Here is a 27508-nt window from a genome sequence, read left to right on the forward strand (position 1 = left end):
CTTAGACAGTTGGCTCAGATCGCCTTGCTCTTAAGCTTTGACGTAATATTCTGTTTCTGAACAAGAAAAGTTTCCAGTGAAAGTAGATTCTGATTTAATTTTTTTTTTTCTGTTCAGTGTAGGAATTTAATTTTGTTTCAATAGTATGTAGTAGGGTCTCAGTTCTTGGATGGAACTAGCATGACTGGTACCTACCCAGCAAGCATCCTTGACCAGGAATAATGCAGCCTCATCCAGAAAGTCTGCTCTGCCCATTCACATTGTAGCAATTAAATTGTTATTATTTTACCACCTGTGTGAAGGATATATTCTTTCAGTTTCTGAAAGTCAATATTGGAGTCCTGTTGAACTTTACATGACTACATCCACTTGCACATCACAAGTCAGCTGCAGTTTCACTGCACAGTATCTATATCCAGAACACTCACCCTAGTAAGTTGCAAAGTTCTGTAGCATCATTTATGCTACACATGATGTATATAAAACCATTGTTTAACATTATTTTTTAAGTTGTGTTTTAAAGGCCTTTAAAATATGATTGCAAATTCCTGTTTAGTTAACCCCTTTCTCCAGAAAGATTTGGTAAAATGAAGTTTTAGTACTGTGGTGACTACAGACTCATTAGGTGATTTTGGAGGGTTTTTTGTTGTTGTTTTTAAGTATGGTGTTTTTAAAAATTTTGTGATAGACATGTAAATTTTTTTCCAGATGAAGATGTACAGAAGGTTCCAATATTGGCAATCTGTAAGCATGGCATGTTTTCATATGGTTTTTTTGTGTGTATGCACATCTGTTGATATGAATGGCTTTGGTTTTGTATCCTGAAGGAAGCAAGCAATGTTATGGCTGGAGGGAGATCTCATCCGATCGAAGCAGACCCAGCGAGGAATTGATGGAAACATTAACAGAGTTCTTTGTAGCTTGAATGACATTTCCATCAGTGACACTCTGAATAAAGTACAAGACTTGGATCAATACAAGGAGGTAAGTGTTCTTAGGAAAAATATCAAGCAGACTGAAGCTGAGCTTTTAATAACTAGCTATAGATAACTTCTAGATTTTCAGCTTTTTTAGGCTTACATTAGTATTAGATTGCTTTTTCTCAGGTTAACATTTTTAGAGGTCATAATTAGAACAAATCTCCACTTAAAAAAGAAGAAAGAGAAATAATATTTAGAACTGTTACAGGTAATTTTTCAGTCTTCAGAAGGTTTGCGTTATTCCAAGTCATTCTCTCAGGATTTTCAGCTGTTTTTCTGAGAATGAAGGAAAACAAAAAGTCAGCTTTCCTCCTGGAAATAAAAAATCGTGTAGTTGAAGTTTTTAACTAATAATGCGGGAGCGTATAAATCTTGATTCTTTTATCACAGTGTTAAAGATGAGGTGATGTGTAGGTTTAGGTTAAGGACTTTACACTTAATATTTTGGGAGCACAGGCATGAAGTCTGAATCGAAGTGAACATAGTTTTGTTTCCAGACTAGTAAAAATCTAAAACTGTAGTTTCTTACATTATCTATAAAAAACAGTCTAGAGGAACTGTGCATTTGGTTAATCCCTCCTTAGGTCTGTGATGACTAAAGAGGTTTTAGGTTCCTGATGGAACTGTTTGCTTGATGTAGAAGACCAGGCATGTAGTGGGCACATTTTTCATGTAGTTATTAGTATAAATTAAAATAAGCATATATGATAATCTGGAAGAGTATTTTAAATGCATTTCTGTAAAGGTTCTGTTTCCCTGTATTTCAGTTTCTTACAGATGTCATATTAAAACTGTTCAACATTCAGTTTTCAAAACATTTAACTTCTCATTATCTTTTTGGGTATTTGATTGTATCTCAAGACCTCATTTAACTAGGATCTCTAGAATCTCAAAACAAAGTAATTTTCCCAGTCCCAGAAATTCGTGATGTCAAAGAATCAGAAGAGAGGACAGCTAAATGCAGTAACTGTTGGGCTGGTAGAGACAGTGAAACAAAATTCATCAGCATTGTGGCTGGATGATAGGTAACAATGGCCTAGCATGTAATCTGCAATGAAATCTAGCTAAGCTATTTATATTTTCCTATAGTGAAATATTATATATAATTAGTATATATTTCCTACAGTTAGACTATCATATCATTTGATTAACTTCTATCATATTACTTCTGTCAGTCCTTTATGTTGGTTAATGGCAGAAACTATTGTTCTGTTTTATGCAGAGCAGTGAGTTCACTTAAGTACAAAAGGAGCTGCAGTAATAAAAATACTCCATCTGAGCTCAAATGAAGCGTAACTGGTATAAGTTTGTTTTCATCTGGAAAAAGAAAACCAGTTCTTTTCTTGCTTTGTGTTACTTCTGTATTTCTCTGCTACATAAGATACTGTCTCTCCATAATAGTTGGGTCTTAGAAAAGTGTTTTGAGACCAATCTGAAATTATAAATAGGTATTGAAACAGTCTTGGCATGCACTTTTAATATATCTTAGAGTTTATAATATTTTCTAAAGCTAGAAGAAATGAGGATAAAACTCTAAAATGTGTTCAGCTTATTCCATACTAAGTTCACAGGGGGAAATTTTTTTCAAAACTTATTTTTGCAAAGAACATAAGAACTTTCAGGTTTTTATTTTTTTAATCTAGTAATTTAGTAAAGTTGATTTTTTAGCTCCACTTGTGGGACGCAGCTTTATTTAAATTTCTTCCTTCCTTGTGCATAGCAAAATTTTGTGTTCCTGTTTCCCTTCCATGTTGCTGACAACTTTAAAAATAGTTATGGAGAAAGTTCTTGTTCTATAAAAACAAACTTCCTTGAAGTAAATGAATGCTGGCATTAGGCTTGAGCATCCTGAACTGTCTTTAAGGTCAGATTCTGCAGAAGTCCTGTGTGAGTATGTTTGTACAGAGGCACATTAAATGTACCAGAACCATGCAAAGAGTAGTGCCGCATCTGCGGAGGATGGGAGATCAGCCTTCTGCATTCTCATCTTTGTGAAGGAGATGCTCAGTACTTTGAAACTACACTGCTCCTAGGATTTGATAGATTCCCTTGCTTGCATACTTTTGTGTTTCCCAGAATGATTCTGAAGACAAAGCAGATGTGGAAGCTCAGAATGGCATGACACAGGGAGATAAGCTTAATGCCTTAAAAAGTCGGAGACGGCCTTGTTCCGCTACAGCTGGAGCTCTGAGGTAATGATACCATTCTGAGGTCATTTGCAATTTTAAATTCAGTCCATGCTATCACATCTGTGTGGCAAGTACATGATCTTGTTTAAGGCAGTGGTACTACCTATACCAGCTTTTGTGGTGGAAATTTTTCCAGGTATGTATCTATTAGTTGAAGATTTGGTTTGTTAATCTTTTTCTTATCTCCTTTTTTGCCATCTGTCTCCCTGTTTAGGGATACCTTCTTACTGTGTAGCACTAGAAGATAATGTAAAAAATACTTCAAAATCTTCAAATTTAAATCTAGCATTTTAAAACGTATGACTTGAACAAAATAATTTTAATCTAACTTAGTTGTCTTTCTGTAATTACTTTTCTGTACTCCTTATATAAATTTAGAATTTTTCAGGTCCAGTAAAAATGTGAACTGTGAAATTAAACCTGAAGTAACTCTCTGTTCTTTAAATTAAAACACTGATTTTTCAATAATTCTAGCTCTTATTTTTATATTTTAAGCCAGCCTGAGACATGCAGATATGTTTGGCAGAGGGGAAAGGCTTTTTATCCTTGGATAAAGATTACTGCTTTTGTTTCTTCAGGCTGCAAGACATGAAACTGCACACCAGGTCAATATCACAACCCTTCAGGTACCGACTTTAAATTTTTTTTCTAAATGTGCATCACTTGACTAGGATCTTAATTTCCAGTGTTTTGGATCATTGCTAATCAATTGATGTGATAACTATTTCAGGCTTCTGAGCACAGGCAGGTAACAAACATTTTTAAACACCTGCCAATTGCATGCCTTACCACATTGAATCTAAAATACAATATGTAGGACAAAATTACTATCATTATCAAGCGTTAATACTAAAAAGAGCACATTTTTCAGTTTCATGACCTGAATTTTTGAGTTGGATTGCTCCAGATGGCTAGCAGTGGAAATGAATGTTTTACCCTTTCTTGGTGTGTAATTAAAGCTGCTCAATGTCATTTTCTTTCTTTGCTTGTAGTTGGAGATCTGTACCCAAGTTTCTTCATCTTTTAAGGTCTCATTGTTGTATCTCCTGGTCTAGGGTTGGAGAAAATTAATTTTTTTAAATAATGTGGACAGCCATAACAGTAACAATTTGAGTAGTCCTGTGTAACATACATACAGCTTATTATCAACACGTGGAGCATTTTGTCATTAAAAATCCCACCCTAGAAAGAGCTGCATCTTCTAGGCAACTTTGTGAAAATGTTCATTTGGAAATGATGATGACCTCATGAAACCTCTAGTTTTGGTTTTTTCTCCTCATACTTGCTCTATAAGCTCAAAAAGTACTCCTACTCAAATTTACATAATTTATGATAAAATTTACAATAAATCTATAAAAAATGGACACTTGGCCTTCGTAAATTATCAAGGCAAAAAGTAGCCTGTAACTGTTAATAAGGTGCAGCTGTGGAAATACTTGGAGTGGGATATCTGGAAAGTTTTTTGTTAAAAAAGATGCTTTAAAAGGCAAACTTGAATTTTTGCTGTTGAGCTCTCAGACTTGAGAATTCACACTTTTTAAAATATCAGTCTATGTACTGAAAGGCTTATGTGTTTGAGATGTGTATTATAAAATCTTGCTTCTCACTCTTTTTAGACTGAATACTTCAGGTAGCCCCGAAGGGTCCATATCTCCTCTGAAGGCCTCTCGAGTGATGGCAGTTACTTCACCATCTGCAGAAAGAATAAGCAGACTTTCCACGTCCTCAGGCTCTAACCTTAAAAGGTTTTTTTTCTTCTTCTCATTTTGGTACAAATGCTTACTGTATCCTGCAGTGGTTGTCAGCACATCTGCAGTCTGTGAAGCGCTTGCTGTTCTTGGCTATAAGAAGACTTAAATTTACTTACAAAGTGATTTGGTGTTCCACTAGCCAAACTTTAGTTGCCTACAGATTTAAAAAACAAGCAAAACCCAAAATCTATCCCACTGGTCTGAGAGTTTTATTGAGATTGTGTCATCAGAAACAGTATTGCATTGCTCAAGTGGGTTGTTTTGGTTTTTTTCACTTACCTCAGTTTATAGATGTTTTGCAGGTATTCCCACAAGTCTCTATACTAGTACTCTCAGAATACTAAGTGGTAGTTAATATAATTTTTTTAATGAACCATTTTTTTATTACTATTTAGTTCCATTATTACTATTGTCCTAAGTAATTATATGTATTAAATGACACTCAGAATGACTGATGCATTTTTATTAACTATGTGCACAAATATTTGCCTGAAGAGAATAACCAGCTTGAGATATTTCAGGACACCCTATTTCTATTCTCAAATTTTATCATGTAATTTCTTGGTTACTTGGAGGCTTGTATCACAAAACTGATTTCAAGAAATGGAGGAAGAGTTCTTAAGCTGTTCCATGTACACAAAGTACTTCAGGGTAAATCAAATACTGCCTAAACCTTTTAACACAATCTCCTGCATGTGTGTATGGTTTGATAGAGGTGTAAGCTGGCCATGGTGTAGTCCTTGAATAAGCAAAACCCTGACAAAGAATTCTGCTTTTCATTACATGGGGAGCTAAAAAATGAGCCTGTGTGCAAACACAGATTCTTTCAGAAGAATCTCTGTTATTCACCTAATGTCTTCTGAATTGTCTGTTACATTTTTTGTATATATCTCTACATACCTTGTGTATATTTTTTTCCCTGCATGTGTTTTCCATTCAGCGTTTCCATAAGCTCCAGACTAGCCAGTTCTCTAGGGAACCTGTATGCTGCTTCAGATGATGATGAGAGCAAAATGACATCATCGTCCTCTAGGACAGGTTTTTCTGTAAGCCATATCTCCAGTCACCTGAATGGCAGCTTGCAGCTCCCACACAGGAAAAACCATGAACTGAACAACAATTTATACAACAGAAGCAGCAGTAGTGGCAACAACCTGAGCAGCCAAAGCAGTTTTCACAGCGCCGTGACAGATGAGTACACACCAGCCTTCCTTTATGGGCCTTACAACTCCTCCAGCACGATCCCAGAGTCAATTCCTGTAAGTCACAGTCACAACAGCACTTTCAGGCAGCTCACTGATGCTTTTCTTTCTTGCTTCTGTGAGTGAAACTGTTGAAAAAAGAATTCTTAACTCAGCATAATTCTCCAACTTCCTCTAGTGTGTCTGACCTGCACCTTTGTCTGTTACCTATCATTTCAGCTGCTTTTTTTTCCATCTCTTCTAAGCATCTAGTACATGGAAGCTTCATGAAAATAAATCACACCTGAACTTTAACATCTTTTCTGATATCTTTTTTAATGGACCTTCTTCCCCTTTAGATTTTATTTCAAATTATCCATAACAGTCTAACTCAAGTTAATTATATGACTTTATCTTTGTGCAGTAACAGATTTCAAGAAGCCTTTGTATGTATCATAGTAAATAGAAGGTAGAACATCCTTCAAGATAGGACTTATTTGCTCTTCACTTGAAACCTACTCCTTTTCTAACATCAAATGTGGAAAGTATTATAAGCAAGGTCTCACATTGCAGCTTTCATTCCTCAACAACTTTGGTGCCTTGGGCTTATTTTGTGCTCTTTTTCTGTGTAAAAGAGTCCGATGAAGAGGATGTACAGATAAACTAATGCAACTTGGAAGTGTTTCTATACAAAACGCAGAGAGAGAGAGAGAGACTAAAGAAACTTCCATTATGAAATCAGAAATAGCTTCATCTATCCTAGCGAAAAAAATAAGCATATCTTCTACTATAAATCTAAAATCAATTTAAAATTCCTGGTTTCCAAGGATTTGATAGCCTACTAATTATAAAAAATAGTACACTGTTTTTAATAGATTTTGCCTATGATTAGGGGAACCTGTCAGCCTCTCTTGACTAGTACTGACACAATTTTTATTTTTTTACTGGGTGGAAATAAAATTGGCTGTGTGTAAAATTAAGTTCAGAGTATTGCACATTGCTCTTCTGTTTCCTTACCACCGATAAATTGTTTCAATATAAAGAAAGTTTTGTTCCTATACCTGCTAGTGATTTTGAGTGTGGTGAGTCTGTCTTAAAACAGCTAATAACATACATTGCATGTAACTAGTCTGTCCTGAGAAAGATCATTCATTGGGCTGTGTTCTCTTTTCCCTGTGGAAGTGGAGGACCTACCCTCTTGTTAACAGCTCGGATATGGCACCACTTACAGTTCAGAAGCCACATCTTTGTAGCTTGGGAGTGTGAATTGCACTTTCTGAGGATAGATGACAGTAGGAAATAAAATCTCATTGTTCCATTATGGAATTAAACTGCACATGTGACTGAAACCTAACCTGTATAGAAAGAACTTGGAAAATGAAGTTAGTTGAGGGAACATGATTCTGTATTCTCTTACTCAGTGGGTTCTTCCTACTGTGGTAAAATCTGCTTGACCTAAAGTGGGTCTTTGAAATACCTTATGCTTTCAGACTCCTTGTTTACAAAAAAATGTAGCTGCTTATCCACTACAGTTTATCTGGAAATAAGTACTGATATTCCATGATCTTAGAATCACTGTTCTGCATTGAGTTTAAAACTGAGTTTAAACTTTAAACAGCAGCAGTAACTTGTTTGCAAGGGAGTTCTTGAGTGTTGCCACATTTTTACCACTTTAATTTGACTGTTTTTCCCTACTACGTGTGATTGAAATAAACTGTATATAATTGAGATTTTTCAAGTGAGGTACAGAAACCATAACAGGTTTTCTATGATGAAACAAGTTCTATAACAACAGGACTGTTCTTGTTTGACTAATTTGTTTAGTTTCTTCAGGCATAGAGATGAGGAGAGAGGTGAAAAGCTGTATAACAAGCCAGGAGTGTTTGTTTTGAGACACATTGATGAGTCTTTCATTTGTTCATACATTCTGATTGCTCTGGAAAGTCATCCTTTTTAGGTGTTCCCAGTCTTTAATCCAACATGCTTACACAGGAGTTCAGTCCTCAGCTCCTGTTGAGTGTACTGGAACTAAAACTCGATATACCAACAGTGGCTGAGAAAAATCACTCATCTGAATAGTAAGTGGTAAATTGGCTGATTTTTTTTTTTTTCTAAAGTCTCACTTTCAGTACTGTCTCATATTTAATGTATTGAACAATAATTCTTTGGAGAGTCAGCCCATTCCCATTCTTTTCAGTTGTTTTTTTTGTAAATTATATGCTGCCAGCAGCATTTCTTAGAGGGTTTTTTTTCACATTTTTCTTACAGCTACATATTATGCATAAAGTATATGCATGTAAATTTTCATGAGGCACCCTAAGGGGAAGAAACTCCTTGTAACTGTAGTGTGACTTAGTCATGAAAATAAGCTGATGTTATTCACAATGGGCCAAAATTTACATGAGTACCAAATCATAATATAAAGCATTACAGGAACAATTAGCCTGTTTCCTCAAGCAGCTTAAAAGGTTGAATGTAAATATAATATCTTAAAAACTAAGAATTGTCACCTCCTTTGGAGAGGTACTTGCCAGAACTTAATGCTACAAATGATTTTTAGCAGTGGAGGCCAAGTTAGTGGGCTTGTTCCATAAGCATAGGACAGGGAAATAAGTTTTGGTGACACTTTGTTTCTTTTTTATATGCAGATATTTACAAAATTTTAGGATAGTGCTGTGTTTCTCCTTAATCTCATAAACCCTCCAGGGTTCAACATAATTGTCTTGACACAAAAGTTCCCCAAATCTATGTGGGGAGAGGGGGTGGTTTACAATGTAACAGTCTCTTCCAGAAGTGTAGTGTGCCTTTCTTTCTTGGATAAGGATGGCTTAGGAAAAGGGAGGAAAGCAAGGAGTGGTGGTTACTGTGTAGTTTAACGAACAGGAAAAGAGCAATTCATGAACAGGTGAAACAGCCATTGTTTGCCAGCAGAGAGGCACTTACAGCTCTGTTGATTGCAGTGGAGAAGGAAATTAATTTTTGTCTCTTTGCAGTGGAACTATTGTGATTTAAAACATTGATTTAAATGAAATATGCTAGGCATAGTGTAAAGTTTTAGGTTGAATGTAAAACATTTTTAAAGAAAACAAAACCCTTCTAAAATGCACAATTCTTTTGTTTTAAGAACATCTTTAATTTTTTTCCTACCTATCTCAATGACTTAGTAATGCATGGAAGGATATAAGGGTGTAACCTTTGAATAATTCTTGGTTTGATGTTGCTTGCTGTTGAGGAGTAGAGGTTACACACAATCAAATGCAGCAAGATCTTTAAATGAGATTCCATCTCCAGTCTTCTCTGAAGAGTGAGGTGAGCTAAAAATACTCTTATTTTATATATTATATGCTGTGATAGGAGAAGCAGCATTTCTTAGTAAGAGTGATGCCATGCAAAGCCTACATAGCAAAGTGCAACTTTGTTTTACCTATAAACTAATACTCTTTCAATATAATAATGGCTAAAAAGTGTTCCTGTTTGGAATGTTTTTCAAATATGTTCTGATTAATGCATTTGCTTCTAAATGCACCCTATAGCCCTGTGCATCTATCCCAGTCACAGAGGAGTGCACTGAATTGTTACCCATTTTATACACAATTGACTGAGTGTAGTTATTGTGGTATTCTGAGGTTTAAGGCAAGAGTAGATTTTTTTATCATTTAATTTCTGAATGCTAGGAGTGTCTGATAATGAGCATCTTACTGACTAATTCAGATGGTTTATTTTGAGGACAACATAAATTTTCTGAAAGATTATTTCCACTGACTGAACACAGTCATGCTTAAAACTTTCACTTTTAAGCTGAAACTTTCTGTATCTCTTTATGTCAGTGTTACAGCCCTGTTATCTTATTTTCTTGTCATGGAGATATCTCATGCTAGTCATCTCAACTTGATTTTCTTTTGATAAGCTAAGTTAGCTCAAAAATCCTTTTGAAAAGTGTTAAAATTCTTTAGTGTTTGAAAATTTGTCTGGTCCAGAGAGCTGCTACTCAGTGTTATCCTGCTTAGAAATACATAGCTTGTTTTATTTTCTTTTACTGTAATACACTGGAAGCTGAGGAGGAGAAGAAAAAAAAATTTCTTGCCATTGATGATACTGACTTCTATTTCTTGTATTTTAGTCCCATGTCCTGCATTCCCTGAGGATGGTTTGATTTGGGTTTGGTTTTTTTGTGTGTGTGGAACTCCACGGAAAAGTATAATCTCTCTTCATTTTATGTGGTTGGTTGGTTTTTTCTCCTCCCCCTCCCTTCTTCTTAACTGACCAAGGAAGATTGGTTTTTCTTACTGCTTCAGCCCTGACATGCAGCTGCTTTGCTTTTCATGCCACTTATCAGTGGTCTGAAGCTCGTCAGCAAAATAGAGAGTAGTATCAAGCCTTAGTGCAAGTTCTGGCAGAATTCTTTGAGAAACAGAATTCTGTTTAATCACTTTGACTTCACTACTTCAGATGCTGAAGTTACTTGGAAGTCATGACAGCCCAGCCTAGGCTTGTTGGAGTATTTGTGTTAACACTGCACTTCTTTCTAATTGGAGCACATGGGATGGTGTACCTGACAGAAGTCTATTACATGTCCTGGTGTTTTGTTTATTCACTTAGCTCATCAAAGGACTCTTGAATGATACTGATGAATTCTCTTTCTCTTTATTGCCAAAATCTCCTTTCCCTGAGTTAGATATCAAGCTAACCAGCTGTAATAATGCAGTACTTTCATTTTGTAAAATCACCTTATCACTCTTATTTGTTTGTCTTTATTAACATGAGTGGTTCAGGAGCATTTTGAGATGGTTAGGACAGCAATTTTTCAGTTCTAGTTTGTGTTCAGTGAACTCATTAGTGAGTTTTTTCCCCAGTATGGAAGAGAAAGTTATTCACTGATCTTTTTTTCCCGTTTTGCAATGAAACAGCATTAATACTGCTGTTCCACATTCCATTTAATAAAAAAGAAGAAAAAATAACCACAGCTATAGCTATTGTCGCCAGCCACATATTTTTCTCAGATGGTTTTTGTCCTTCATAAGTGCAAGCTTATAATCCACTTTATGGTGTTTATGCTGATGAATTAGAAGAAAAGCTTGATTTTTTAAAGAGTAGAAAACTTGCTGTTCTACTCAATTAGAATAAATATTTTATTTACAAATTTTACCAAGTGTGTATTTTGATTAAACAGAATCTCTCAAAATTACAATTTGCAGAATTACTCCCTTCAAGTCTAATCACATTTAAGGTACTGCTATAAGATTTTTGCTTTGTTCTTACAATAGTTCTAAATCCAAATATTGCTCTTTAAAATGTATTTTTATTGGAGAATATGTAACTGGGTAGTCTCAAGATGAGTCACCTTTTGCTTCTATAGCTGTCATGGAAACTGGCAAGATGGAAACATTTCCAAAAAATTGAGAAGTGTTAGCAGTGTTTTAAAATTCATATACATCATCTTTACCTGTAACATAGTTTTTCTTAATAAGAACTTACCATTAATAAAGATAGAACAGGCTTTGCAAAAAACAGACAAACACTAGTGCATCATGCTGATGTGTAAATTTAGCAGACCCACAGGACCACTTCAAGTGTGTGTGCATTTTCTCTAATGCATCCTGAGTTAGTTTAGTGGCTCTTGTGTATTCACAGTAGTTCTTGCCTGCAGCAACATTCCTATTGCAACAGTGTTTTGGGAGAGTTGATGCACAATTCAAAAAACTTAAATTACATTTTTGCAATTATCTGGGGAAAGTGCATGTTCAAATCTTAATAAACAGCCCTAAATGCTGTAGGGTTTTTCTGTCTTGAAAGAGAATTCAGGCTGACTTTGTCCAGCAGTTGCATGTCTGCAAATACAGTTCTAGTGCCTCGGTGGATCTGGTGCCTATTTTCTCTTCCAGGAGGCTTTCTGTGCCTCCTGTTGAAGAAGAAAAATGAAAGTGATCTAAGCAGTTGTTTCAGCATAAACTTCATTAGATATCCTTATTGGTAGTGAAACTATCTAGTTATGAGTTCTTTGTTTAAATGTCTGTTACTTGGGTATAAAATGGCAAGCTTGACATGGCATGGGATCACTGTAGGAATACACATTGAGATTTCTTCTCCACTAACTGATTTTATACTCTCATCTTTGCAATTCAGCAGTCAATTTTCTTTGGTTTTTCTTTCTTCTTCTATTTTTACCTCTATTTTAAATAAGATTTTGTTAAATCCAGCAAATTACTTGTAAAAGTGGATTGGGTTTTTTTGGTCTTAATAAAGCTTTCAGAAGCATAGGCTATACTTTGAGTCATGGCAAATACAAATTTTAAAATAGAAAACTCCTCAAAAGATTTAAAAGAAAAAAGGAAGAAAACCACAATTACAGGCTTTGAAACATTACAGTCAATTTCTTCAGACATGTGAAGAGATTTAAAAGCACAAATTACTTCCCTGAAAATGCAAAAAAAAAATCAAAACAACAAGCTTCTTCTGCTATATTTAAATTTTTCAAACTCAAATGTGAGTCTGTATATTTCACAGTAGCTCAGTTGTTACAGCTATCACCATGTTTTTAGTAATAAAAATTTTTGTGAAGTCACATAGATTAACCTGGGAAAGATGCTGTTTAGATTTAATTATTTCTCTGTATTCAGAAAATACTTTGAAACATTAGGAAGAAATCATTGCAATGTGAAGTAGTTATGATGAGGGTGGGAACACACTGAAAACCTATTTCTCCATTTGAAAGTAAATAAACTCTGCCTGCCCATCTGTAATGAAAATTACCAAAACATGGTATCCTGTTTCCAAACAATATATGCTGCTAGATATTTGTTCTTTTTTTATATGTTTCCCTGATTTTTTTTCCTTATTTTTGGAACTTGCATTACTAACAATTTTAAGAATTACAGTTTAAACTTCAGAATTTAAATTTAATTTATGGTTTGCTTCTTTATCTAAATCATGATGTAGAATTCCTGGTTACTACTGTCTGCTGAGTGAAGGGCTGGCATTCACAGTTCTTTGTAACTAACACTTGCTGCCTTTGAGTGTACATTGCTTTCTGGTCATCTTTCATTTGTCCAAGCTTAAAGTAATCTATTGCTGTCCAACATATGAGAGTATATAATTGCATTTCATGCTTTTTTTAATGGTTATCAACTTTACTTGGGATTCAGTTTTGATGGATCTATTTCAAATACTGCACTTACTAAGTGTAACCATCTTTCCAGTTGTTAAAATACACATCTGAAAACGAGAAAGCCTGGAGGATCATTAAGAGAGCAGAAGTTTCAAGTGCTCATTAGCAAAGGGCTATTCCTTCTGCCTTGCTCTTACTACAACCAGACCCTTTTTAGTCAGTGGTATTCAAATCTATATGCTGACAGCACTTTTTCTAGGAAGGAATATCCAGATGGTCTCAAATCTTCAAGATGTGAAAATGCATTTAAAAGACAACTTTGAAAATATACACTGAGACTTAAAATATAGGGGAAATGTGGTTGTGTGATATTAGTTAGAGCTATAAAGGTATATATAACTGTATTCTGCACTTCTGCTAATAGGTTTCGCTATGGGTACCAAAGAGCATTTCCAGAATGACTAGCTAGGAATAGTAGGAAAATGGAAGAGAAAACTGTGAGGTTCCAATCTGTCTTAGGAGTCATGTTGGTCTCCAGTAGTTCTCTCTAATTCTAAAGAATTGATGCAGTTTTAAAATATGTTTGGTTTTTCATTTGCTATTTGTTTATAACCATACTAATCTGGGACAGCTCATCAGTATACAAGACCAGTTATTCATGAGAGTGACTTCTTAAAAACATCTCTGTAGGAGCTAATAAAATTATTGGATACTGTCTAAACTGATGAATCAGTTTCTAATAAAACTTTAGACTTTAGTAGAAACAGAAGTATAAATAAATACAGTAGACCAAGTTATGGTTTTCTCTTAATTATACTGACTTGTTACTAATCCAGATTAACCATTTGCAGTGCTTTATTTTCATCTGGTTTTGGTAATCAGACATAAATTTATCCATGTGCATAAAATTGCTAATGTAGATTTTTTCCTCAATAATGAGCTACACCATATGTTTCCTATATCATTTTCTGAATCAACATCTAAAGTAAGCTGACTCTTTTACAGTAGCAGTTGGATTCTCATTCAGGATAAGTGGAAACAATTCGATTACAGTAGTGGTATTTTAAAGGACTTGTAACACTTTAAGACTCTCAAGAAATTGGTTTGGAAAATTAAGTGTAGGAACAGGCAAGTTGATGGACTTTACTGTACTCAGATTTTAATTTCTTCTATTTTATTAATCTTTACCTATGCAGAGATTCAAGTCCCCCTCCAACTGTTTATTTTTCTCCTTTCTGTCTTCCTCTACTGCTTAAGTGAAAAAATACATGTTACATATAAATAAAACCTCTCCAGTGAGTTTTAATCAGTTTTTCTTCTCCGCACAGTCCCTTCAGTCTGAGTATGTTCAGTACTAAAGCCTTGCTGCTTTGGTGAAACCTGCTGAGCTCTTCGAATCTATGTCCTTCATGGTGGAGAAGAACTGAAGAAAAGAAGCTGCTCATTAAAAGGAGAAACCTTCAATACAAGATGTCTTAAAACCTTAACACCAAGAGGAGACTTCTTAACAGGAAGAAATTTATCGTTAATGACTACTGCAGATGCACTGAAGTTGAATTTATGGAAATTACTACCCCCATGTTATATACAAATTTAAATTTTTTATGTTGAGACAGCTTGAATATATTTCTAATGAGTTTCATTAAGACATTTATTAACTTGTGTACAGTGTTAAAATATGTATTAAGAGAATATTTTGGTAAACTATATATAAAAATTATGTAAAAACTAGAATATATTTTAATTTAGGGTCTACTTTGCTACAAAAATGTGTATTTTAAAGAATTTGTATATGTTTATCAAAGATATAAAATTTTTTTATGAACAAGAGATTTTTCTTGTTTTATGGGTCCATCATTATTGCTTAGAGCCTAATGTAATTTACTTTTTTATTAATTGGTCTTCTGGTAACTTGATATAAGTCTAACTAGTGAGAGACTTGTTATTACAGTATCAACTAAAAGCACTTGATACATTGTCTGCTTTCCACTTCTAGCTGCTAACGTTTCTTAAGGAAACACTATGAAAGAAAAATAAAGGGAAAATATTTGTTCAGATGTGATGTAATTACATCCTCTACTGCAACAAAAGTAATTTATGTGATGATTCAGTTGTACAGTTAACACCCTTTCAATTTGTCTTAAAGGATTTATGTTGTGTTTTCAATGTAGAATGTTAACTTTTGCTATGCAATATATGCTGCAAAAATGAAGGCAGACCAAACTGAAGTTGGTAAAAATGTACAATGAATTAGGTAGCACTGCATACTTGTTTGCTTTTAACCTACATTTGGCCGTATGTGTACAATTTCCTTAGCAGCACACAGTAAATGTTGGAAGTATATTAAATTTTCATCTATCAATTGGATGCTTCATAAACCTTTAAATTTGTTAAGCATATGGCTACAGTAAGCTCCTGTCTCATGGAATGTTTGTCAGTAGTAAAGATGCCCTTTAATCTATGGAATGTACAGTTTAGTCAGATGTGATCAGGAATGAGACATAGGATGAAGTGGTGGTACAGGGACGTAGTAAAGATTGTGTGTAAAACTTTCAGACCTCCACAAGTGTGTGGTAAGGAAAAGAGCGTAAGCAACCAAGGATTTGATTTGCCACTAATTTACAAGACAAATACAAAACAGATTTGTTACCTATTGGTTTTTCCAGTGTCTGCAGAAACTTGAAAATAAAACCTGGTTGAATTGTCAATCTTGTTCCTGAAAACCTGTGAGTACCCTGCATTTGCTTTAAAACTAAAGTGCTGCATCATTTTTTTTAAAAGATCAGATCACAAATTGCTATGGAAAGTTGTACTGAAAGTGTTAAAAAGCAATACTGAGAGCAGCTATAAAAATCAAAATCACTGAATAAAATTTACATGCAATATTGTACATTTTTGCAACTGTGTATATGTAACATATACACACACAAAGTAGTGTGTGTGCATATATATATACAATATACTGTATATGAATTATAGATTAATGGTAAGGTAATTCTACCTCTCATAAAGAATTTTCTCATGTACTTTGTTATAAATAGTTTTCCTTAATAAAATACTGATTAATTTTGAAATGTAGAGAGAGAGATATATATATGTACACACATTCAGGTAATTGATAATAAAATGCCTTTATAAGCCAGCCTCCTTGTTTCTTGGTTTTTTCTTAGATCTTTTGATGATTTGATCTCTAATTGAAGGTAACTCTTCAAAATCACCACCTTTCTTCAAAACCATGTAATATACTTAAAAGTAGGATGACATTGCAAAAGGCCATTAGCATGATAGATACTATTTTTAACAATTTCTCGAAACCTTCTCATATTTGCTTTATATAATGCCAGGTATTTAATCAACATGTTGATATTATGATGATGGAGTTATATTTCAAAATACAGTAATTTCAAAGCTGTAACTGGATTGAGGAATCCTTCCTGGGTGAGGCCCCTTTTTACAGGTATAATACACCTTGACATTTTTCCATGTGCAACAGGTTTCTTAGTCCCACCACCAGCAGGTTCTTTGTGCATAAGAATCGAAACAATGTAGCTTTCTGTAGCTTTTTGTCCTTCCTTCCTTCAATTAAAAACTAGTCACAAATGGTTCTAACATTTGTTGAACTCTGTTGCTGATTTTCTGCAAATTTGTTGCATTGCATGATTATTTATCTGTTCTTTATTAGTGCTTAATATTCCTGTCAGCCTCTCTTGCAATAGAAGATGTGGACGGTGTGTAACTGTTACACAGCCATTCTAAAGGAATAGGAAAGCTGGGAATAGAGCAGATGCTTTCCAAGCTGCCCAAATTCTGGTGACAGTCTGATCTAAAAGGTCAACAAAAGGCTTCTGTCACTGCATTCAGATGAATAATGGATGGTGATTTGGATGGGTAGAGTAAATAATATACAGCAAGAACAGCTAACTGTTTCTAGTACATAGGAATCAACCTCTCCCTTGGCCTTTTTCTAGACTTTTATTGATTTATTAGATGAAATACATACCAGCTCATGTACAGTATTTTTTTTTATTCATGAATAAGTCAGTATTCTACAACAATCAACTTCTTAACAACAACAAAAAATGCTGGGGCATTGAAGGGTCAGGGAGGTCTTTTAGAACCTTGCAGCTTTTAAGATATAGCCTGAAATTTATTTCATATCCTGTGTTCACTTGTCCTTGAACTTTACCATTTCTGTTCCTTCTTATAGGAACATACTGGTTCTGGGAGAACAAGCTGTAGCACACAAGATCTCTAAAACTGTGAATGGATGGATTAAATAAATCTAAAGGTCTCTACTGGGCATATTATTCTGTGGCTAACATCTTATGAAACAGTTAATCATCTCTTCAAAGTATGCTTTATGAAGCTTTTTAGTTAGGGAGATAGTTCTTGTTACAAATTCAGAGACTATTTTTCAATTAGAGTACTGCAGAAAGAGGAGGATTTTAGTTTCTATAATAACTGTTCTTTACTGACAGCTAAACAATGAAAGGCCTCAAAAGGTTTGACACTTGATTAGATCTACACTGTAAAGTGCAGCAGGTAAAAAATATGGTAATTAAGGACCTGATCAAGTAAATCACTGAGGTATGTCTTTACCCTTAAGCACATGAGCCATCTAATTAATTAAAAATGAATATAGATATTCCTGTTTGTAACAAATTCCCCTTCGGATCAATATTTCTGTCAATTGCTAATGTGAGCCTTTCTGTCAAATAGGAGATGTGCTCAATTGCAGCATCCATTAACCCACACAAACTAACTTTTTTGACTTGAAAAAATGTATGTTGCAATTATGACTACCTCCTAATATATTATTTTGGTATTGCCATTTGTTAGCATCAAGAGTTTTAACAGTATCTAAAAATGCTTTATGAAGGTCTTTGGTACAGATAATATTATGAGCTGTGATCTCCTGCTTTTGTAGCCTGTATCTAACCTACCTCTAAAAGCAGCTTTTTTCCTTAAACTCATCACAAAATTAACCAGCATTCCGTATCTGAAAAGCTTTTCAAAGTAAATGTGAGTTCTCTTACTGAGTTTCTTACTAAGTCTTGTCCAGGTAAGGACAGTTAACATTTTGTCCCTGTTTGAGTAAAGCAGGGTAGAGTTCCTGGGAGAATCCCATGACTAATTATTCTCCATCTGGGAATGGATTGTTAATGCCTACTCTTCAACCAGTTTTTAGTCCACCTCAGGAGCTGTCGTTCATCTCCGCAGGAACCGATTTTGGAGTGAGACCATTTTAAATGCTACACCAATTCTGTGTTACCTGTGTCCTCACCAACACCACTGTTCACCTCTGGCAGGTTGGCAATGCAGGATTTCCTGTGGGTTGAGACAGGCTGAGTTTTATGAAGAGATGTAAAATGTTCAGATCGAGAACCAGCTTCCTCAAATAAGTACTGTCTTACAAGGATTGGTCTATTTATTGTGTTTGAAAAATTTCGTTCAGAAAGGATATTGTTATTATAGACCAGTTCTAACTAAGATTGCAGAAGCATACTGAGCTTTCTCTTAACAAAAATAAGATCAGGAAAAAAAATCTGTTAAAAAATGAGTATCCAGCAGAGGAATTTCTACAGTATATAGACTGTATTTCAGACAGAAGTGACTGACACTGGTTTAAAACCTTTCTTCAGCTGAAAGTTGTGTAAGTGGGTTAGACCCAGAACACTGGTAAGGCAGGGAGAAAAGAGTCAGACTGTGTAGTTGGGAGTATTTCTGGAGCGTGATAGGGTTTGGCTTTTTTTTTTTTTTTTTTTTCCTTGATTTAACAAGTTGAAAATCTGCTGAATAATTCATGAAGAGTGGAAGGGCTGAATCTTCCTGGAATGATATACAGTGTACGTACTGTGGCACAGGAGAAACTGCAAAGCTTTGTATCAGTTGCTGCCGTTTCTGCTGCGGATTGCAAGGTGCTGCTGCTTTTGCTGTTTTCACAGCTACAGAAACCTCAGTCGTGCTCTGGTCTGCCAACAGCCATTTGCCTCCCTATGGACCCACCTTCACCAGCTACAATCTGTAGAATCTCTTGCTGCATACCTGCCTTGGACACTGCTGTTCTTTGGATCGTTACTGCAAACAGCATTTTCCGGACCTTGCAGCTTGTATGACTGAAACCTGCCTTAGAGTTCCTCAGCAGCACAGCCTCCCGTGTGCTTCGTGAGGACTCCTGCAGCAGAACTTCTGACCCAGACAAGGATGGGATTTACAGGGCAAAGTCAAAACTGAGCTGCATTCAGCGAGATGCCCAACGCTTCTTCCTGGAGTGCTAGCTCGCCTCTGCTGCTGCTCTGGGAGGACTCCTCCGGGACCCGCATCTTTCTGTCGCTGCTCTACGCAGTCTTGGCTATCTCAGGGACTTTATCCAATGTGATGGTCATCTATTTAGTCTTTTCCTTCAAGAAGCTGCAGACAACCAGCAATGCCTTCATCGTGAACGGCTGTGCGGCAGACCTGAGCGTGTGCGCCCTGTGGATGCCCCAGGAGGCTGTGCTGGGGCTGCTGCCCCCCAATTCCTCCTCCCTTCGCTCGGCGGAGTACCGGCTACTCCGAGGGGGGCTCCTGGGCCTCGGCCTCACCGTCTCCCTGGCCTCGCACCTGCTGGTGGCTTTCAACAGGTACGTGCTCATCACCAAGCTGCCCAGCGTGTACCAGGCCCTCTACCAGCGGAGGCACACGGGCTGCATGATCGGGCTCTCCTGGGCCCTCGCCCTGCTCCCGGTCCCGCTGCTGCCCGGGCTCTGGACCCTGGGCTCTGCCCAGTCGGACGGCAGCTCTCGCTACACCGCCCTGCTCCTCGCCCTGGCCGTGCTGGGCCAGACTGCGCTGCTGCTCCACTGCTACCTCGGCATCGTGCGGCGGGTGCGGGGCAGCGCCAAGCGGGTCAGCGTCCTCAACTTCCACCTGCTGCACCAGCTGCCCTTCCCCGCCGCGCCGCCGCCGCCTCGCCGCGCCCAGCGCCGCCTCAGCAGCGTCTCCGTCCTGCTGCTCTGCTGCGTGTTCCTGCTGGGCACCCAGCCCCTGGTCTGGGTGAGCCTCCTGGGCTTCTTCCTGCGCCCGGCGCCGCCAGCGCTGCAGGCCGCCAGCTGGCTGCTGCTCTGCTCGCTCTCGGCCCTCAACCCGCTGCTCTACACGTGGCGCAGCGAGGAGTTCCGCCGCGCGGCCCGCTCCGTCCTGCCCCGCGGCGAGGGCCCGGCCGCCGCCCCACGCCCCGCCGCCGCCGCCGCGGGCCCCGCCGCCGCCCCGCCCTGCCCGCAGCTGCCGCGGCGCCGGGGCACGGGGAGCAGCGCCAGCGCCGCGGCCGCGCCGCTCTGAGGGGCCGGGGCAGCGCCAAGGACCGCGGCGGCCGCGCGCGCGGGAACGGGCGCGGCCCCTGAGGCCGCTTCGCCATCTCCGCCGGCGGTCACCGCCCGCCGGGCAGCCGAGCAGCCTCGGCCCCCGCCCCGGTAGCGCTTCTTCCTCTACACATTGTCCTGTTGCTCCTTTCTGACCCCATGCACTTCTTGCCCGCTCCCTCTTCCACCGCACAGCTGGGCAGCGCCGGGTGCTTTCCCAAGGCACCGGGACGGACGGGTGGGATCTCCCGCCCGCGCCCTCAGCCCCGCTCCCGGCACGGCTGCTGTCCACCCCCGGGAGCCGGCCAGGACTCCAGCCAAAGCGGTGGATTTAGGAATCTGGGATAACCGGTAAATATGGCAGCGCACGTAACTGTTGTTATGTTCTAAAGAGTTCAGTATGAGACAGGCACATAGACAGCTCTTTCTGAGGCGTACTGCAAGTTTGTTTTTATAAAATCGATGTAATTCTTTCAGTATTTGAAGTAGTTCTTTGAAGTGAGCTCCCTGAACACAAGGTTCGTTTGTGAAGAACTGGCAGGTGTCTCATTACACACACACTCACACACAGACACCGGGAGCTGCTTCCTTTCCCCCAGCATACCCGATCTCTGTGCTCCATACAAGACCCTCCTTCAGCTTTCTCTGGCAAACTTCAGGATGATGCTGTCTGTGGAAATTGTTAAAAACAAAAACATATGCAACTTTGTGGTGATCTGGTTTGGATATTTTGTTTTGAAAGCTCTTTAAGGCCTGTTTTAACAAAGGCCTCTGCCCATGGACACTTGATAAAATACAATGCAATGTGAAGACTGGTATTGTCCATCTAACCTTGTCACCTGTTCAGTTACCAGTTTGTTGTGCTTCTCTTAAATATATTATTGCAGAAGTATGATTTCACAGCCTCTGCCAGATACAAAATAACAGATTCTGTATGGCATTTGGAAAGGAGACAGCTCCTCGCACCAAAACTGCGGTGGTGAGTGCTGAAGGCCCATTCCTCTCAGGAATGGTCTTTAAATCCTTGTATTTCCTTCTCTTTTGCTTGACTTCCTCCCTCCTCTTTGCCAACACGGTTGCTCTTGTTCTCATGGTGATGATACTTAGTGCTGTGTTTGCCTTTTGACACAAACGACTGGAAGAAGGTACTTGTTTTCTGAATCCATGGGCATCCGCAAGCAGTATCACCTAAATTGTGCTGTCTCGAGAAGAATGGACTCATGGGAACATAGGAAACTTTGTCACAACAAGAGTTTGTTGCACTGGGTGACACAAACTTAGCAGCTCTCAGGAAGATATTTTAATGATGGGATAAGAACAAGGAAAAGACTTTTATGATGGGTAATAACATAAAAGGCCCTTTGGCCATATTTTATGATGCCCTACACACTTTGCTCACTTTACTTGATGGGGTTTGAGTTTCCACAGAAAATGCTTTAAGAGAAAGGGAATAATTTAATTTTTTGCCATGACCAGGACCTGTTAGGTATCTGTGATACAATGATGTGTCTAAAAGCCCCATAACAATACTTTGTTTCCCTCCATAAAAAAAATCTCCATCATCATGGAGGAGATACTTATTAAGGTCAGGATTTGAAAAACACAAGGAACGAAGGCCTCAAAAGGATTTTTAATTGACATCCTGAAAATGTATGAACATCTTGAAAACGGCTTTAGCCACTAGCATGGACCTGTGGAAAAGTAAGAGAAGTTTCGTAGAGCCTGAGGTTTACAGAAAACTTGTTCCTTCATCTTGGAGACAGTGTTCTGAGTGACGGCATCAGAATGATAGGGAGGGCCAGTAAGGAAATATTGAGCATAGAAGATATGCAAGATTTATTTTATTAACACTGTGCACATATCTTGGAGAGTGAAGGAGCCACTATATCCTTGTAATATCTCATCCTAATCGCAGTGGCTGTGCTTTAGCTTCTTTGTGTAGCAAATGGAGAAGAAAAACTGTTTCAACCTCACCTATCCCAATATTGGAGAATATTCTGGTTCACTTCCAAAATAAAGCTCAACCAAGGGCCACCCTTGTGGTAAGGGTAAGACCCTGTTCAACTATAAAATAATCCTTAGGCTGGAACCCACGGAAGAATGTATATTGCCACCTCCCACCGTGGCTAGAAGAACTCAAGACACTTGGTAAAGCTCAATACTGGGCCCATAAGCAAAAAAAAACCCCAAACTCTAAAATAAAAAATTAGACAACTCCTTTCCCCTGTTTTTGGCTATGGAACACGTTAGTCTGGAATTAAAGCAATAACATGTTTCAGAATTCAATGTCCAAACCATCAGATAACTGGAACTTCTGGGCTTCTTCCCTTGTAAAATAGCATGCAAGTTAAATCTGAAATGCCTGTATTTTATATAGACTACATTTTAAATGCAAACATGTATAAAAATGCTATGATGTACAAAACTCCAGACAGCTATCCTTATGCTATGCATCAATTCCAGAAAACAACTGGAAATCCCTTGGAAAATTTGATGTAATTACATCTGACTGTAAATCTTTGACTGTTTTAATATACTCAGGTGATCTAAATAGCATTACACAGAAAAAAAATAATTTAAAGTAATTAAGAAAGAGTATTTGTCTCAAGATCAGTTTCTCTGAGAAATTACTGCTCTGAAAAGTCCTGTATGCCTTGTTCTACAGCCATAATCTTTGTATTTCCACATTGTAAATACTCCATGGTAAATTGCAATGGAAGCTTGGCTTGGCTTAAGTTCTCCTGGCTCTGTGGTACTGCTTCTTGGTTAAGAAAATGGATCTCATTCTCAGTTTTTGTCATTCTATGCTTTACTTTTACAGATGATTTATACATGTCCTCTGCTAGTTTAATGGTGACTTTTTTCGATGTGAATTTCTGTCATGCTCAAACAACTAATTTACAGACACAAGGAATATGTTGCCAATTGTCCTTTAAAATGTCTCAACCAAACAGTATTTCAAGAGGTGTAAGTGAAGATGATGGAAAATCCTGTCAGCAATTCAAATGAGGTTTTGTTGAACTGAGTTGCTCCTTTTCTCTGGTGTTGTGCCAAGCAAGTTGTCTGAGCATGGCCTAAAGCTGCCCTTCCTAGGCTGGCTTGCATTGACATGTATCAGCTGGCTTCATGTGCATTAGATGGGAGGTGTGAGCTCATTAAAACCTTGAATTTATGTTGTAGTGGTGATACAGTAGTGCAGATCAGCCACATTGCTCATGTGCAATAGTTGCCTATTCCCTTGCTATTTTCTCAGGGCTTCTGGAAACAGGAGCATGTAGGAGATAGTAATAGGCTGGATGAATTGTGGCCAGTTGCACTGATGTGCTTGGAAAGTGCCATTTGGTGTATTATGGCCCAAATAAATCTGTCACTCAGTTTGTGGATTGCCCATGCAGAAATACATGGGAATCTGCTTTTTGAAAGTAAAATTGTGATGCCTCAAAATAACACCGTAAGGCCTGAGTTATTTGTGAAAATTGCTTGTAGAGGGTGTTACTGAAGTTATAGTTTGGATTCAACCTTTTGAAGTTACCCTTAATTTACAATAGTTATAAAAAGCCGTAGAGCGGCTTTGCGGAATTAGGTAGCTACAACAGTAGGAGTCTCCACCAAAACTGGGCAATCATTGCCCTCAAAAAAGGTCTGTAAAAAAGTACAGGCAGCAAAGTGAAGCTGGGAAATCATGACAAGGGCAGATGAAGATGGCAGGACAGGGGCACTAACAGTTTGATCCTGAGAAAGAACACAGAGAAAAATCTGGAAGCCAGAAGAGGCCTGGGATTATGATAAAATTACCCATCTCAAATTCTTTGATTCTTTATATGTGAGGAAATAGAATTCTATGCTTTTCTTAATAAATAAAAACATGCAATTGTATTCTCAATTTCTTCCTTTAACAAAGCATTCCATACACCAGCAAATTTTCTTTAAACTCTGAAATCAAAAAAGACTAAAGGTGTGAGTTGTGTCAGCATTCTTGTGGAGACTGCATTCAACAGCAGTACTGGACTGACAAGCAGAGATAATATCTTAGCTAACCTCCAGATTCAGTCAGCCATAAGCACACTGTGAACCTTTTTTTTCTAACTACCAAGTTGATGCTATTTTTAAAAAAACCCACATACAGATTATTTTCAAATGAAGACATTTAAGTGTAGCATTTCATTAAAGAAAAAAGTGACAACATATACTTTAGCTTTCTATTTCATCTTAAATCACATAACTAGATTATTGCAATATTCTTTAAATTCAGAAGTCCCTTTCTCAAATGGCAGCGAAAATAGCTTTTCTCGTGACTGTTTAACTTCTAAGAAAGCTACTTTTTTTTTGCTCTTTTATGTCAATCCTTCCCATGCACTGTCATCATTTTACCAGGGTAATAGTCTATTTTCTTTCCTTCTCTTTCCCTTTCTTCGGTATCTTCTGTAATTTTTTTTCGCTAAGGGAAAAGTTCTTGATTCTGCTGATCAGGACACAACTGCTTGAGCAGTGTAAGTTTTGGGAAACAATTGTAAACTAAGACTAAAGGAGTGATGGACAAATCCCACATACATAAATTTCTATTTAAAGAATGAGTAAGTATTGAAGTTGGGCTTTTCCTGTGTAGGGCAGTGGAGAAATTCTGTGTCTATATTTACAGATACTTGCATTTGAGTAAGGCTGTGTAAAAAAAAAGGTAATATGAAAAAAAATCCAAAAATAGTATGAAGGCTGGAGAAAAAAACCTTTGTGGTTGAAGAGTTCAATATTAGTAACTTAGCAAAAGTGACATCATTACAGAATAAGCACCTTTATGCAGGTATTCAATCTGTTACCATACATGGTGATCTAACAATCTCTTCTGGTGTGGAAAACGTGACTTTACAGGAAAATAGCTCTGCTTTAAGAGTGTGGGCCACCTTGTCTGTTTATTGTCAAGGAGTTCAATATGATAAGGGTCCCTGTGGAGCCTGCCCTACAAAAAGTCTGGGTGGATATTAATGAAAATAAAGAGCTGGAAACAATCCCGAGAAAAAACCACTTGTGGCTGCCTTCTGTTGCAGTGGGGGAGACCCCAACAGCCTTCTTGCCTGTAGCTTTGGGTTTCTGAAGAGGCATAATAACCACTCCAGGAAGGTTAACTGTTTGGTGTTTAGGGAAAACTAGGTTGTCTAACCTGCAACCCCAAACATCAAACTTGTTGCAAGTTTAAAGCCAAGCTTTTGAGAGTTGTTCAGAAGAAAAGCAAACTGCCAGTTGGAAGGGGAGCTCAATCCAATCAAGGGAGCTGTGTAGCACCACAGACTTCACCAGGCTGAACTTACCCTCTTGTAAGACAACGGGTTGAAATAAGGAATAATAAAAATGTGCCTCTGCCAAAATTTTTCATCATTCTTTAAATGTCTTTTTTTTCTGTACTTCTCTGAGATCCACCCCTGCTTCCAAAGTTTTCCTGCTGCTGTAGAATTGACAGCTGATGAAAGCCATAATTAGTATTAATTACTAAAGAAACGCAAAGGAAGGAAGAATAAGTCTCATCCTTATTGGACGGAATCAGCTCTGGTGGTTCAACAACCTAGGCACACAGAACAGGAACAGAGCAGCTGTTACTGAAAAGCTTCCCTTAAGACCTAAGATGCCTTGTGTTCAGGCTGTCTTCACCTGCTGTGTGAGAGTCTCGGGCAGAATTAAAAGCACAAGCTATGCTTCAGGTGAGAGCTGCATCCCCCCTGATCTGTTCTGAAGTTGATGATGTGATGGAGGTGTGATGTCAGTTGCAAAGCAACAAAGGGAGCATTAGCAACAGAAGAAAACTGTGAAAGGGAGAGCTTGAGAGACAAAAATGATTAATTGAAAAATAGTCAGTTTTGTAAAACATTTTGCAAACTTTGCTTCATGCTTGTTCCATATCTTCTGTTTTCTTCTGACCCCTTTGTCTGCCTTGCCTCTGTGTACCATAGTGCTGAAATAACCAGTTTCTCAGCCTAGAACCTCTGACCCTGACTTTGATGTCATTTCATTAAACACTGTTTCTATGATTCTCTATAAACTTTGCATCTTCCATTCTAAGGTTCAGTGAAATGGCTGTAGCAGTGTTGTCGCTGTGGAGACAGGAGCACCAAAGTTTGAACAGAGTTAGTAACCAGGAATATTGTGAAGATATGTGAGTAGTACTTCTTCATATCTATGTTTGAGTATTACTCCTTTGTGTTCTGTTGCATTTCACCCATGGCCATCTACACATACTGGAATAGCTTCATTGCAGGAGTGTCCTTTTCCATAAAAATATCTCTTTCAATTAATCCTTTTTTATAAAGGTAGTGATAAAATCTTGCAGGATTTGAAATGTTCAGCCACATTAGCTCCTTCAGTGAACATAATTGTCCCTCTTTCATTCAACTGAGCATCTCCCCTTGCTCTGGATTAGTTTTTCTCAGTTTATGGCATTATTTCTCTCAGACAGATTAAATTAAAGAGTTGGTAGGTTGCAACATGGGAAGAAAAAAAGCCAGTCTCACTACTGCTTCTATTTGATTTCAAGCAAAGACATTTTTTATGCCTTTCACTGTGGCTACTAGCTTTTTTTTCATATGCTAATTAAATCAAGGCAGTAGAACTTTATTGTATTAAAAATAGAGATAAATAGGAACACAAAAATTATTCATTGTATATAAAGAGTAAATATAAGCTCTCTGATTTCACAGCAAATATCTTACTTGGCTCTTTGTTGTTTATTGTAACTGTTATGTACATATGAACAGGATTAGAAAAGTCACATGCAAATTTAACAAATGATGGCTCTGAGCTGAATTAAAGGCATGAATTAATTTTCTTTTATCTCATGCATCATTAAATATTGCTGTCTACTGATTATCTATATAATACCTGTCACCTGATAGCAACCACGGTCGTTATGGTAATGTCAAGATTATAATTATAGTCCCTTCTGCAATGTAGTCATACTATGCTAAAAAAATCCTTGA

At 37.7% G+C, this 27508-nt stretch overlaps 2 protein-coding genes across 3 annotated transcripts in view; both read left to right on the plus strand.

Moving 5' to 3' along the window:
• Positions 1-16348, plus strand: part of CDC14A (cell division cycle 14A) — a 54321-nt gene extending 37973 nt beyond the window's left edge. Inside the window, exons 11-16 of one of the 2 annotated variants that reach the window (XM_069022561.1) lie at positions 828-984; positions 3057-3172; positions 3748-3795; positions 4786-4914; positions 5861-6179; positions 14535-16348. In XM_069022561.1, coding sequence (XP_068878662.1) covers positions 828-984; positions 3057-3172; positions 3748-3795; positions 4786-4914; positions 5861-6179; positions 14535-14564 — 799 coding nt within the window. In that variant the 3' untranslated portion in view covers positions 14565-16348. The remainder of the gene's footprint in view (positions 1-827; positions 985-3056; positions 3173-3747; positions 3796-4785; positions 4915-5860; positions 6180-14534) is intronic. The other variant, XM_069022562.1, reaches the window with a different exon arrangement.
• Positions 16349-19455: 3107 nt separating this feature from the next.
• Positions 19456-20526, plus strand: GPR88 (G protein-coupled receptor 88). The gene has a single exon (XM_069023254.1). The coding sequence runs from the start codon at positions 19456-19458 to the stop codon at positions 20524-20526; it is 1071 nt and encodes a 356-aa protein (XP_068879355.1).
• Positions 20527-27508: the final 6982 nt, after the last annotated feature.

Source organism: Aphelocoma coerulescens, chromosome 8 (assembly GCF_041296385.1).
Source record: "Aphelocoma coerulescens isolate FSJ_1873_10779 chromosome 8, UR_Acoe_1.0, whole genome shotgun sequence".
Classification (NCBI taxonomy): Eukaryota; Metazoa; Chordata; class Aves; order Passeriformes; family Corvidae; genus Aphelocoma; species Aphelocoma coerulescens.

Coding starts and splice junctions, on each gene's coding strand:
- GPR88 (XM_069023254.1), top strand. CDS start 19,456: ATGCCCAACGCTTCTTCCTGGAGTGCTAGCTCGCCTCTGCTGCTGCTC.